Source organism: Ursus maritimus, unplaced genomic scaffold (genome assembly GCF_017311325.1).
Source record: "Ursus maritimus isolate PB19 unplaced genomic scaffold, ASM1731132v1 scaffold_3, whole genome shotgun sequence".
Taxonomy (NCBI): domain Eukaryota; kingdom Metazoa; phylum Chordata; class Mammalia; order Carnivora; family Ursidae; genus Ursus; species Ursus maritimus.
In genome coordinates, this window is record NW_024425563.1 from 10,810,351 (window position 1) to 10,824,577 (window position 14,227).

General features: G+C 40.5%; 1 protein-coding gene across 4 annotated transcripts in view; it reads left to right on the top strand.

Annotated features, from left to right (window-relative positions):
* Positions 1 to 7,174, top strand: part of TPK1 (thiamin pyrophosphokinase 1) — a 317,859-nt gene extending 310,685 nt beyond the window's left edge. For all 4 annotated transcript variants that reach the window (XM_040643865.1, XM_040643864.1, XM_040643863.1 and 1 more), the window contains one exon: positions 5,654 to 7,174. In XM_040643865.1, coding sequence (XP_040499799.1) covers positions 5,654 to 5,772 — 119 coding nt within the window. In that variant the 3' untranslated portion in view covers positions 5,773 to 7,174. The remainder of the gene's footprint in view (positions 1 to 5,653) is intronic.
* Positions 7,175 to 14,227: the final 7,053 nt, after the last annotated feature.

Genomic DNA, 14,227 nt, shown 5'->3' on the forward strand with positions numbered 1-14,227 from the left:
TAATGCATACATCAAGAAAATAGAAAGATTTCAAATAAACAACCTAACTTTACACTTGTGGAACTCAAAAAGGAAGAACAAACTAAGCTCAAAGTTTGCAGAGGAAAGAAAGCTTAGAAAATGAGATACAGAGGGGCGCCTGGGTGGCACAGCGGTTAAAGCGTCTGCCTTCGGCTCAGGGCGTGATCCCGGTGTTCTGGGATCAAGCCCCACATCAGGCTCCTCCGCTATGGGCCTGCTTCTTCCTCTCCTACTCCTCCTGCTTGTGTTCCCTCTCTCGCTGGCTGTCTCTATCTCTGTCGAATAAATAAATAAACTCTTTAAAAAAAAAAAAATGAGATACAGAAAAAGAAAACAATTTTTAAAAACTAAGAGTTGTTTCTATGAAAAGATAAAATTGACATCTTTATGTAGACTAACCAACATAAAAGAGACAACTCAAATCAAAATTTATAAGTGAAAAGGATTACAACCACCAAAATCCAAAAGATAGTATGAAACTACTATGAAAACTACACCACCAAACTAGACAACTGCAAAGAAATGGAAAAATTCTTAGAAACATACACCCTACCAAGACTGAGTCAGGAGGAAATAGAAAATCTGAACAGATGAATTACTAGTAAGGAGCTTGAATCATTAATGAAAAATCTCCCAACGAAGAAAAACCCAGGACCAGATGGCTTCACTGGTGCATTTTACCAAACATTTAAAGAGGAATTAGTGCCAATCCTTTTCAAACCCTTCCAAAACACTGAGGTGGTAGAAACACTCCCAATTCCTTTTATGAGGCTAGCATTACCCTATCAAAGCCAGATAAGGACACTACAAGAAAACTACAGGCCAATATCCCTGACACATACAGATGCAAAAATTTTCAACAAAATTACTAGCAAATTGAACTCAACAGTATATTAGAAGGATTATTCACCATAATCAAGTGGTATTTATCTCTGGGATGCAAGGATGGTTCAACATACACAAACCAATAAACGTGCTATATCACATTAATAAAAAAATCATATCATCTCGCTAGATGCAGAAAAAGCATTTGACAAAATTCAACATCCATTCATGATAAAAACTCTTTAAAAAATGTATAGAAAGAACGTGCCTCCATATAATAAAGGCCATACATGGCAAGCCCACAGCTAACATCCTACTCAATGATGAAAGTCTGAAAGCCTTTCCTATAAGATCAGGAAGACAAGGGTGCCAACTCTCACCACTCCTATTCAACACAGTAGTGGAAGTTGTAGCCAGAGTAGTTAGGCAAAATAAAAGACATCAGAATTGGAAAAGAAGAAATGAAACTATTTGCTTTTATATACAGAAAATCCTAACAACCGCACCAAAAAACAGATCAACAATTCAGCAAAGGTACAGGTTACGAAATTAACATACAAAAATCAGTAGTGTTTCTATACATTAACAAAGAGTTATCTGAAAAAGACAAAAATGATCCCATTTATAATAGCATCAAAAACAATAAAATACTTAGGAATAAATTTACCCAAAGAGGTCAAAGGTCTCTACACCAAAAACTACAGGACATTAATGAAAGAAATTGAATAAGACACAAATGGGAAGATAGTCCATGTTCATGGATTGGAAGAATTAATATCGTTAAAATGTCCATACTATCCAAAACCATCTATAGATTTAATGCAATCCCTATCAAGATTCTAATGGCATTTTTTACAAAAGTTAAAAAAAAAAAATCCTAAAATTTGTATGGAACCACAAAAGACCCTGAATAGCTAATGTAATTCTGAGAAAGCACAAAGTTGGAGGCACCACAGTTCCTGATTTCAAACTATATAATAATGCTGTAGTATCAAAACAGTACGTTACTGGCATAAAAAATACACACATGAACCAATGGAACATAATCTGGAGCCCAGAATTAACCCCCCACCCATACAATCAACTAATATTTGCCAAGGGATCCAAGAATACTCATTTGAGAAAAGACTATCTCTTCAATAAGTGGTACTGAGAAAGCTGGATATTCACATGTGAAAGAATGAAACTAGACTCCTATCTTAAACCACTCACAAAAATTAACTCAAAGACTTAAACATGAAACCTAAAGCCATGAAACTCCTAGAAAAAAACTAGAGGAAAAATTATCCTGACATAGGTCTTAGCAATGATGTTTTGATAAGATACCTAAAGCACAAGCAACAAATTAAACAATAAACAAGTGGGACTACATCAAACAAACATTCCACACAACAAAAGCAGCAATCAACAAAATGAAAACCTACGTATGAACAGGAGAAAAAATATTTGCAACCTATATATCTGATAAAGAGTTAATATCTAAACTATACAGAGAACTCCTAAAATTCATTAGCAAAAAGGGAAAAAAAAGCAAATAATCCAGTCGAAAAATGGCAAAAGTACCTGAATAGACATTTTTCTGAAGAAGATATTCAGATGACCAACAGGTGCATGAAAAGGCTCTCAACATCACTCATCATTTGAAAAATGCAACTCAAAACCACAATGAGCTATCACTTTATGCTTCGTGGAATGGCTATTATCAAAAAGACAAAGATAACATACTGGCATGGTCTTAGAGAAAAGAGAACCCATGTATGCTGTTGATGGGAATGTAAATTGGTACAGACACTTTGGAAAACAGTATGGAGGTTCCTCAAAAAATTAAAACTAGAACTACCCTGTGATCCAGCAATTCCACTTCTGGGAACATATCTGAAGGGAATGAAAGCACTATGTTGAAGAGATATCTGCACACCATGTTGTCTAGCAGCGTTATTCACAAGAGCCAAGAAACGTGCCCATCAGTGGATGAATGGATAAAGCAGTTGCAGTATACACACGCACGATGGAATATTATTCTGCCATAAAAAGAGGGAAATCCTGCCATTTGCAACAACGTGAATAGACTTTTACGGCATTATGTTGAGTCAGACAGAGAAAGACAAATACTGTATGATCTCACTTATATGTGAAATCTAAAAATACCGACCTCACAGAAAACCTCAGATGCTTGTTGCCAGGGGCACAGGGGTGGGGGGGAGGGAATTAGGTGTAGGTGGACACAGACTTCCAGCTCTAAGATCTAGAAGTGCTGGGCATATCGTGTACAACATAACTGTAGTTAACAATGCCGTATGGAATATTTGAAAGTTGGTAAGAGTAGATTCTAAAAGTTCTCATCACAGGGGAAAAAAATTGTAATACACATTAAATTTATTGTGATACCCATTTCCTAGTATCTAGGTATGCATCAATGTATCTCAGTAGAACTGGAAGAAAACAATTTGTTTTCCCTTCTGTGGGAAGTTGTCTCTCTGCCAACCTTGTTGTTTTACTTCACGATTGACCCTCCAACATTTGGGGTAAGGGGAGTTCATTCATAATTCCAACTATTTTCCTCAAAAAAAGATTTTTTTTTTCTTATAAGGAAGACTTTCTGGTTTGCTCAGAAAGCATGATTCTTTGACTTGAAGGAATATACTCCAAAATAATTGTTGTAACCTAGTAAATGAAAATGCATGATTCTGCATTTCAGCTTATTCATCTCCATTTTCTATCACTTTATTGTAATTTCCATAAAGTTGGAGACTAGCAAATGTATTTAATTGTAATTTTCATTAATTCTGCCTGTACTGCCACGCACTGAATGTGTCGCCTAGAAGTCACATGTGGAAGCCATAACCTCCAACGTGGCGGTATCTGGAGGTGGGGCCTTTGGGCGGCGACTAGAGTTGCATCAGGTCGCGAGGAGGGGACTCTCATGATGAGATTAAAACTGTGTTCATTCTTCCTCAAGAATTAATGTCAGGGAAACCTATATATAGAGAGAGACAGACAGACACACACACACAGAGAGACACTTGGATACGTATCTATCTCCTAAGTATCTAGCCCTGATAATCCACAGTCCATAGTCTACCTTCAGAAAAGCAGAAAGGAATTAGAGATTGAGCCTGTGTAAAAGCCAGGGTTCTAATCAGTTTCCAGAATCTGAAAATGCAGTGTGTCAAATTCAGGTGGTTGTGCATATGTATCTTGTTCTTCACTGGGAAGTTTCCACTGTAAAGCTGACAGGCCCACGAGAGCATCCAAAATTGTCTTTATGAATAAATGGTTTGCAACGTTCAGACTGTTCCCCAGCTTTTCCTTTGTTGGCCATCGGGAAAGCCCCGAAACCTAGGCCTGGCCCAGATGTCTGGAAGTGGGGTGTGCACCTGATTCCAGGCAAGGCTGCCCTGCAGGAGAGCCAAGGCCTCTTTCTCCAACAGATCCCAAATAGACTTTGTCGTGAATCCACGACCACCACCTAACCCACTATCCACATAATCGTGTCTAGATTTGTAAATTTATGTGCATATTAGTATCATTTAGAAACTTCATTTCAAAAAAGTTCCAAATTATTGAAGAGGCAAGAGCTTCTTATACTGAATTATATATTAGGGTAATATTCACGTGAGGTGCACTCCGTATTGTCGTATGGTTTTACCTTATAACTTTGTGTTTGCATTAGTAAAGGTGCTGAAAACACTGAAAAATAAGTAATTTGAGTTTTAATAAACTTTGTTAGCTGGTAATACTAATTATGCATTGTCCTATAATGCTATCTCTGAATTTTAAAATTGCCTTTTCAAGATTTCTTCAGAAAGATGATAAGCTCCCTCTAGTGGGAAGTGAGCATAATTGAGTTATTTCCCCAAAGCAGTGTAACTTCAGAGTTACATTTTGTTTAAAGGAAAAGGGCTCCATTTCTTTTTCTCTTTGAATTTTAGCCAAGAGAGTAATATTGGTTATCATGGGATATGTATAGGACAGTCGTGAGTGTGGGGTCATGTTGGTGAACTGCTCTTACACAAGCAGAGAAAGTGAGGTTACCGCAACTTAATGCCTTAATGCCTCAGCATTAACTCCATCTAACTTGTGAGAATATACACATACAACCATATAATTAGAATTTACTTACCAGTTACATATATATCACTTAACTCCTAAGCCTTTACTTTGATAATTAAGTAGCTAGAAGATTATCTCATCTCTTGGCCTCATTTTACAGCCGGGCTTATGGCTTCCTCAAGATTTCACAGTTGGAAGTGGGCTTCGACCTTTGAGTTCCTATTAATTTTACAGAAAGCAAGCCTTACTCATTTTGGCTTTTCTTAATTTATGAGGAAAATACAACGAAAATCCCATGCTTTTTTGGAGTAATTAGCTTTCTGCCCCATAGCATTCAGACTTGAAGCTAAAACTGCATCTTTATAGAGTTTAATAACTTATATAAAATGTTAATTCTCAATCATCAAGAAAAATTATAATTGCATCCAAGCAAGGAAGTAAGTAGCACATTACAAAATGGGTTTTGATTTTACAATCGGTAATGAAAAAAAAATTAAAAATTTAATGAAATTTTGTGCGAGAATGGCATATATCCCAGAATAGTTAACAACCAATAACCAACTCCCGGAAAAGCAGTTATGGCAAGTTATGGAAACTAGTTTTAAAATCCTACATCCTAGGTTTCACCTGTCCCACATTTTATATAGCTTGTATCAAAGCACATGCTTCACTGCTTTGTTGGTAACTGTTGACAAAGTTCTTCCACACTGGAGAAAGGTTGGCTCTCACTAAACATTTTATTGTTTTCTTATAGCAAACAACATGCTTGGTTTTGGATCACTGGTCAGCACTTCCAATACCTACGATGGATCTGGTGTCGTGACCGTGGAAACGGACCACCCGCTCCTCTGGACCATGGCCATCAAAAACTAACCCAGCAATTGGCATCCGTAGCCACGCCTCTGATTTACCTCATTTGCCACTGACTTCTCCACAAGAACAGGTCACCTTGGTTTACAGAAATTTAAACCTCTCCATGGAAAGCCCACTAGTTTTAAAGATGTTAATGTTTAGATAACCCAGGTAACACAAATGACAGATCTCAGTTTTACAGTGAGGGAGAAAAGTCATTATTCGTGAAGAAAGTAAAGAAGCTCTGTTACATTCACTTGGAAAACGAACGTGCATCATTCCCCTATAAAATTCAGTACGAGTTATTATCATTCCATTTATCCTAGAGAATGGTTCTTAATTTTGAAGCTGAGAAAGTTCTCTGTTGAGGGTCCTTGGTATCCAGCACATCAGCCACCTTCCGCCCATCCTTAAATCCTGACACCAAAGGCTATGTCTGAGTGTTTATTAATGCTAGAGTCCTCTGTGTAATATGGGAAAAAATTCCTTTCAGATTGGGATGTTAGAACGGCACCATTTTGCCCTGGCCTTATTACTGTCTTTGGTATTTTAAAAATAAATCAAGAATCATTGACCTAATTATTAAATTTGAAAACAGGCGGTTATGTAAGCTATAGGTGAAGAGGGAAACAGCATGAAAGGTGAATGACTGTTCATGAAGCCCTACTGACACCTTCAGCCCAAGCTCAGCTCTGAAGTGAGTCACTAGTCTCCAGTGCAGTGACAGATGAAAACTGCCCTCATCGGAATTACAACCAAGGCTGAAAATGGTGTGCAGAGGAGATTTATGCACAAAAACAGAACTGTTTCTGACATTACTCAGACTGAAAAGTATTGGTTCACAGACCCCGAGTTAATGCAAAAGACCAGGAAATGAGTTTGACACCAAGTACTAAGCTCCTGTCCTGGTCCAGCCATTCACCCAAGTTCCCGGAACCTTGTCCTAAGCCAGAACCTGGGAGGGGCTGGCTGGGTGGTCCTGGAGCTTCCTTTCCCTGCCCTCAGGCTCTAGACCCTGACACCTGGCAGTTACCCAGCAGAGGATACACAGCATTACCGACTCAGCAGTTCAAACCACCTGGGGCACTGAAATGCACTCTTGTTCTTTTATAATGAGACTCTCGTCTCTCTTCTTGCCCTTTTCTATCCTATTTACCAAACCAAACAGTGCCATACAAACCAGAGGAGAACCCACCCACTCAGTTATATGAACACACATCCCCATTTTGCTGTCAAGGACCAGCCACTCTTTCCTCCCTGGTGTTATGACAAAGCAAGAGTTGGATTTTAAGCAGAGAGTGAAAGGGGGAGCAGTTGAGCTGGCATGCAGTTGTGAATGGTTAACCATGAGAGGTCAGTTGTAATTATTATACAAACATAGGAGATTGAAATCTGATGTCAAATAAAAATAGTTACCAATGTTCATGTTTGTGGTCCGTTTCTAAGAAAACAGCCCATTTTCTCAACTGTATTTCATTGTCACCAACCTCTCATAATCAATGTTTCTGTACAAAAAGAAAAAAATTGCCCCCCAAAAACTGACAGCACTTCACTCCGATTTCGGCAAGCAGCCAGTATTAATACTCGCTCTAAGTGCCACATAAGGTCCGCACAAGATCACATGTGCCGGTGCTTACACTCTCTCTCTGGACTCACTGCCCATCTAGAAGAGAGGCATTATACAGAGCACCTGCTTACCTTGCAGGCCTTAAAAAAGACAGGTGGATTGCTTTTGAAGATCTTTATAAGCTGGAGATAAAAAAAATAGCAGGAACTGCCATACTAGAGAAAGTGAAGAGAGCCGGTGGAGGAAGAGCTTTGGGGAAGTAAGAAAAAGCAGAAGGATCGGAGCACAGGGGAGCATCCCAGGCCCTGCCTTCCGTGCTGCGCTGCGTGGAAGGCCCCACTCCAGACCCTGCCGCATATTCTCCACCAAGCACACACCCCAGAGCTGCTGTCCCCGTACTGCCTACCTGCCCACTCACAGCAGACACGAGTGCAAAGAAGCCAGGGGAAAGGTCAGTCACAGTCCTTTAACTCAGAACCTCCAGTGGAAAAACTTTAGTACCTAAAACCTCTGAACCATGCTCTGAACAAACACCTGCACCAGAAGAAACTAGAAAGGAGTAGAGGAGAAGTGGGTAAAGTGCGTAGCGTTCTTGACACTTGTTAGTAGTTTTTATTTCACTTAGATGTTGAGGCTCAGCCGTTACATATTCATCACCAGAAACATATTCTCAACACGTAAAAGAAATGACTATTGTTTTAAAATTTTACGACAAAAAAATGCACATCCTATTTATCCTGAAAATCTTATCAGTGTTACTGAGGATACTTAGCAAAAAGAATATAGTTTCTGAAACATAGTAAGCAGAAGGGGGAAAGCATGGAGACAGCCCACACTCACCGTCTACGCATCGTGCTGGAGCCATTGGAGGCCCTGTAAGAGGCCTGCTCTTACGGGGTAGGGCACCTCTCCCGCTTCCTGCCAGGCTCCTGAACACTTAGGTATTTGACCCTATTCCATTCCTTAAAGCTACCTAAGTGCTATTTTCCTCTTTATGTGCTTCCTCAACACATCATCTAAACACGTATCTGTTACGTTTTTACTAACAGCAGGAGTCTGCAGACGGTGAGATCTCAGGTTCCCAGGCAGCCCCCTCTCCTCACCCTCCTCTTCAGTTTGGATCCTGACCTCCAGCTCGTAGCTGCAAGGGACGCTGGAAGCTGGGCCCTACTGGCCAAGTGACCTGTGCTCCTCGGCCTCTTTCACTTCAATCTGTTTGTTCTTTATGTGGGTCGGACGTATGGTTTTTGTAAATCTAGTGATGGTCACCCCAAAATAGCATCTGATTTCCTAAGTCACTGATGAGTGAAAGCATGCTCTGATCGCTCTTCTCCGCAGGGGGCTGGGAGATGACAATGGCCACAGCTCCTGGAACACTGGTGGGAGTCAAAAGTGACTCTGAGATGTAATAAGCTGTGTGTGGTCCAAGGAATTCAAAGTGGGCCACTCTCCCAGACATAGGACGGCTAGGGCAATACATCTCTATTCCTGATTTTTTTGCTAAGCAGACAGGGCAAGGTTCCCTCGGGATTGGAACTAGGGCCATCCCAGTAGTCACAGGGGACCCTCAGAGCAAGGGGGTGGTGGCCGGGACAGCGTGTGCATTCACGAAGGTAAGGGCTCAAACATTTGTGCTTGCTTCCATACGTGTGGAATGCATTTTAAACAGAACTTGCTTACTGCCCCTGCTCAAATTCATGCCTTTCAGAGTTTTATTTGAACAGTCAAAATAAAGCAGCACATGGATTGGACGTGACTGAGATTGAGGACATAGGCCAAGTCAGTAAGCAATAAGAAACTCTTCTATTCCCTGAGATTCCACGATTGTAAAAAGAGTGTGGTCTGAACGGTGACTTTCAAATCGTATTGATCACAACCCACTAGAAGCACATTCCGTCACGTGACCTAGACCCACACAAACACGCACACAGACTGCGGGCGCACACAGTATGCTTTAAGAATTCCAAAGTGAAATGAAAAACACCCAGAAATCTATTCTAGATTGAAAAACACACTAAGGGGTAGAGTGAAATGCATAAAGGAACTTCTAGAAAATGTGTATGTAAATGCCAGAGTTCTGCATTGAGCATACACTTCTTTCCTAAGACAATATGAGTCTAACCACTTGATCTTTCCCACTTCATAATGACAATCTTCATTCTTATATGTGTGCCAAGAGGAATAACCCACCAATGAGAGCAGGCTGAATGTGATCCTGTTTGGGAATAAGAACATCGATTTAACTTCATTGGAATGGGGAGGAGAGCTAGATTATTTAAGTTGTGTCTAAAACATTCTGTTCAGGGTAAAATAAATGATCCTTCTACCTGGAGGGAGATTAAAATCAAAGCCACAAGGTCAAGCCATTCCCAGGGAGTCAATATATCGGGAATGGAAAATTTCTGGCACTTACAGTACAAGTCCCTTCCTTGCCCACAGCAGATTTCGCTTATCAATCATACTTTTCTCTCTTGATGAGCCCCGGTCTGAGCCTCATCTCAGAACAGTTCCCCTGGCAGGCACGATCAATTATTCTCCATTGGCTTGGCACCCTGGAGGCTCAGAGCTAATGTGTGATCGTCCCTCTGTACACACAACGGCGATGCTTACAACCCCAGAAACAGGTCATGGCAACAGCATTTTCTTCACAGGTTCTGAAGGACTTGTTCACTGTGTACTTAATTCTACCTCTGAAAGCGAGGACTGTGTGTGCAGCAAAATAAAAAGAAAGATTAATGCCATCCCTGCAAATGACTTGAAAAACATAAATAGCACCCTGAGATCACTCAGTTAAGAAATAAGAAATTTCTCATCATAGACCTATAGATCCCTGAGAACCAAGAAATCTTAAGACCTACAATACTGTGTTAAGTCCGAAGGTTGAAAAAGGTTTTTAGCTAACAGTAAAAGGCATTGGTAAAAGATTACAAACCATACCTTAAATATTTCTTTTAAAAATACTTTCAAATCCTAAAGACTAGTGAATATTTAATAGCCAGTTATATTTTGAACAATAAACATGGGAAATTAGGGATATAAAATTCTGCGAAACTGAAGAGTCCCATCTGAGAAGCATAATTAATTTTGTGCTTAGTTGCCTAACACGGTAAATCCCTTGCTAGACTATAAACCCCTTGGGAGCACGGATTTTGCATTTCACGTCATCTCCTGTATCCTCAGTCTTAGCACCGGGCCTCGTCTGCAGCAGGTGTGCAGGAAATAACTGGTGCAGGAACGAGCCTCCCCACCTGTACCCGGGCCCCACGAACAGTGTGTGGCTTCCCTAGTCCCTGAAACCTATTCTTTTCCTTCCTTGATCCTGAACTATCCAAGATTTAAGTAGATACGCTAAAATTTCACTTAAATAGGATCCTCAATCCTAACGATAAAATCCCCAGTTCTAGAGTGGACAGACCCGATATACTTGCTCACTCACATAGCTGAAAAAGGAAACAATGTTCAAAGCACCAAGGCCGGGCTTAAAGATATCATCCAAAGCAAAGCCCAGCTAGTAACAAATTCAAAAGGCCAAGGAATCTTAAATTGCTTGAAATAGACAGGGACAGAAAAAGGAAAGGCCTGAGGCATGGAACGACAGAGGTTTGGGAAATCAGTATGGACTAAAAGAACAGAGGTCAAAATAAAAGAGCATGTGTGATTGGCCTAAATTGCCAGGGGGAAAAAAAAAAAAGGAAACATGAGATTAACGAATTTTTCAGAATTAGAAATCTTGTGGCTGGAGCTATTTTCAGCTTTGGAAGTTCAAGAACAACCCTGGCTGTCCAAAGATGAAGTAGGCTGCAGACAATCCATGGTATTTCAAACTACTTGGAGACCACGACATTCAATTCCGATTTCTCTGTGTTTACATCTACGTGTTCCACAAATTACACCTTTGGCATCCACAAGAAATTAGCCTGAGGAGTCTAAAACCATTAAAAAATAAACAGTATGTTATCTCCAACAGAATTATCCATAAATAAACCTCATTATTTGTGATTCTGATTTAGTGTTCTCTATTAATAGATAGCACTGTTAACTTTTTAAAAAGTATAAATGCCACAAAAGGATTAATTTTTATTAAAAAAAAATCTTATCCAAAAAACCTGTCTTCCTATCTTATTTATGTAGTTACTCAGCAAATATTTGTAGAACACATAAACAGGCTTTCTGTGTTACAGCAAGACACTCTACTCACATAGAAATTCCTATACTTTGTCCCACCAGCCCCTGCTGGATAACCCCATGATTTTACTATCGTCTGTTATAAAATTAGAAAAATAATCATCTCAAAAACAGCAAGGCTTTCAATACTATGGCTATGGGACCAAATACATCAAAGGATAGAGACTAAGAGATTTCTTAAAATAATAGCTTTTACTTTTTTTGTACCATAGGAAATGTTAAGTGTCTGCCAATTCTCTCTCTACTGTGTCAACTTCATTAATTTAAGAAATACTTCTCACTCTACTTCTCATTCCCTATTCATGAAAAAAAATCTCTGAGGCCCCAGTGGTCTACACATTCTGCTCTTTTATTTGCAGGCCTTAAAATTCAGGGAGCCTACATGAGTAATGAGATGAGGAGAAATGGTGCAGAAAGTTGTTGGGAAGCTTTTCGTTGGTGAATTTATTGTGCATATTTTAAAGTTGACCTTTTAATCCAAGTTTTTATTCAATTCCACTGCAAGGAATTGAGCAACACGGTCAATCTGAATATTTGTATGCCAGTGGTACTGAACAACGATTTTATGAGGAAAAAGTCACAGATTAAATCATGAAGAAGCCAATATATTCTTTTTAAGGCTAAATGGGGGTGGGATAGAGATTTTTTTTTCTAGGAAGAAAGTTTTCCAACAAAAAGGAAAACTTGCTCTCATTTTTAAGTGGATACACAACTCATTTTCATAATTTCTTCTCTAAATGAGATGTTGCTAGTAATAGTGTGTCCACATGAATACATAAAGGGCGTTAGTCACCCTGATGCCACCGTGACTCACTCCTGTCTTCACAAAGAGCTTGCCACGAGTTGCTCTAAGGTTAACCTTTCTCCTGGGTAATCGTGTAATTTATAGAGCTGAAGCTCCGTAGCACAAAATTCAAGGAAATAATGGTAGAGTCAAAGGGGACAAGATGCATGGATTGACTACAAATTCAGAGGAGCAGAAGCCCTAAGTTACTATAGTTCCCATTTACTCCTATTCTGGCCTTCTTGAAACATTCCATATACCAGGAACTTTTGGCGACTTTTTGGGAGGCACATTTCATCTTAACATAAAAAAGAACCTTCTGACGATTTTGCCATCCGACAACCACAGAATGCACTCCCCCTCCTTCTCTCCAGGGCGAGCAACCCGGGGTTCAGTCCAAGGCTGCACAAACACTCATGGGGTCCCAGCCTCTAAATTAAGCTGCAAGATTCTATGTTGAGTTAACTCCCCAGGAGATCCAGCGAGAGGATACATCTGTTTTCTAGATGTGCTCCTTATTAAAACCATCAAAAGCAATGTTAACTTTGCATCTTTTACAAACGTATTCTTAGAGCCTCATTGAAGATGACCTGCTACCGCATCTGCTGAGCAGCGTCTTGGGCTGCAGATTTCTGGCTGGCGAAGTGTGTGACCTCTCTAAGGACGCAGATGAAAGGACGGAGATGAAAATGAGTCTGCCTGGTTCCATGAGGTCCAAAGTCCCAGGCAGGAGAGGAGATGATCCCTGTGCCGCTTCATTATAATAATGAGTTAACTTCCAATAATGCAGAAAATTCAGTTCAGTGGGACCTTACAAACTGACACACTGCTGTCCTTTAACACAGATCTGAATGTCTCCTGCAAGGCAGACTGGGGTCCAGTGATGCCCTCACCGGCCCCCATTACAGTGAGATGGGTGACAGACAGAGAGCAGGGAGAAAGGGGGCGCACGAGAGGAAAGACATGTTGGAATGCAGACAAGAAAGTGGGCACGAGGGGCGCCTGGGTGGCGCAGTCGTTAAGCGTCTGCCTTCGGCTCAGGGCATGATCCCGGCGTCCTGGGATCGAGCCCCACATCAGGCTCCTCCGTTGGGAGCCTGCTTCTTCCTCTCCCACTCCCCCTGCTGTGTTCCCTCTCTCGCTGGCTGTTTCTGTCAAATTAATAAATAAAATCTTAAAAAAAAAAAAAAAGAAAGTGGGCACGAGGAGACCTGTACCTCGGGTAAAACAGGTGGGGAAAGAAGAGAGACAGAAGCCTGCTTCGTTTTGTCACCCACTCAGAATGCGAAAGAGCATCAGCTTCCAGCATGGACACGACCGTTAACAGGCGGTACAAGATGGCCGTTTCCAGACCCGGTAAGAGCTGCCTGGGGGCAGTCTGTCCCAATGGGCTGATGTCAAGAGCAAAAAGGACACAGTGCATATGAACATGTTGATTGCAGTTATGTAAATATCAGACAGTACTGGGAGAGAATATATTTAAATTTTTACCACGGTTAGCTCTGACTAATGAAATTTTAAGTAACTTTATCTTCTACTTCTGTCCTTTTTCTACATTTTTAAAGAAAACAAGCAGCCTGGTCAATAACATTTTTTGAAATAGAATTGGAGTATCAGACAATACTGGAATATCAGACAGTACTGGAAGAGAATATATTTAAATTTTTACCACGATTAGCTCTAACGAAATTTTTTTTTAAAGATTTTATTTATTTATTTATTTATTTGACAGAGATAGAGACAGCCAGCGAGAGAGGGAACACAAGCAGGGGGAGTGGGAGAGGAAGAAGCAGGCTCCCAGCAGAAGAGCCTGACGTGGGGCTTGATCCCATAACGCCAGGATCACGCCCTGAGCCGAAGGCAGACACTTAACGACTGCGCCACCCAGGCGCCCCAGTGACTAATGAAATTTTAAGTAACTCTTTCTTCTATCTACTTCT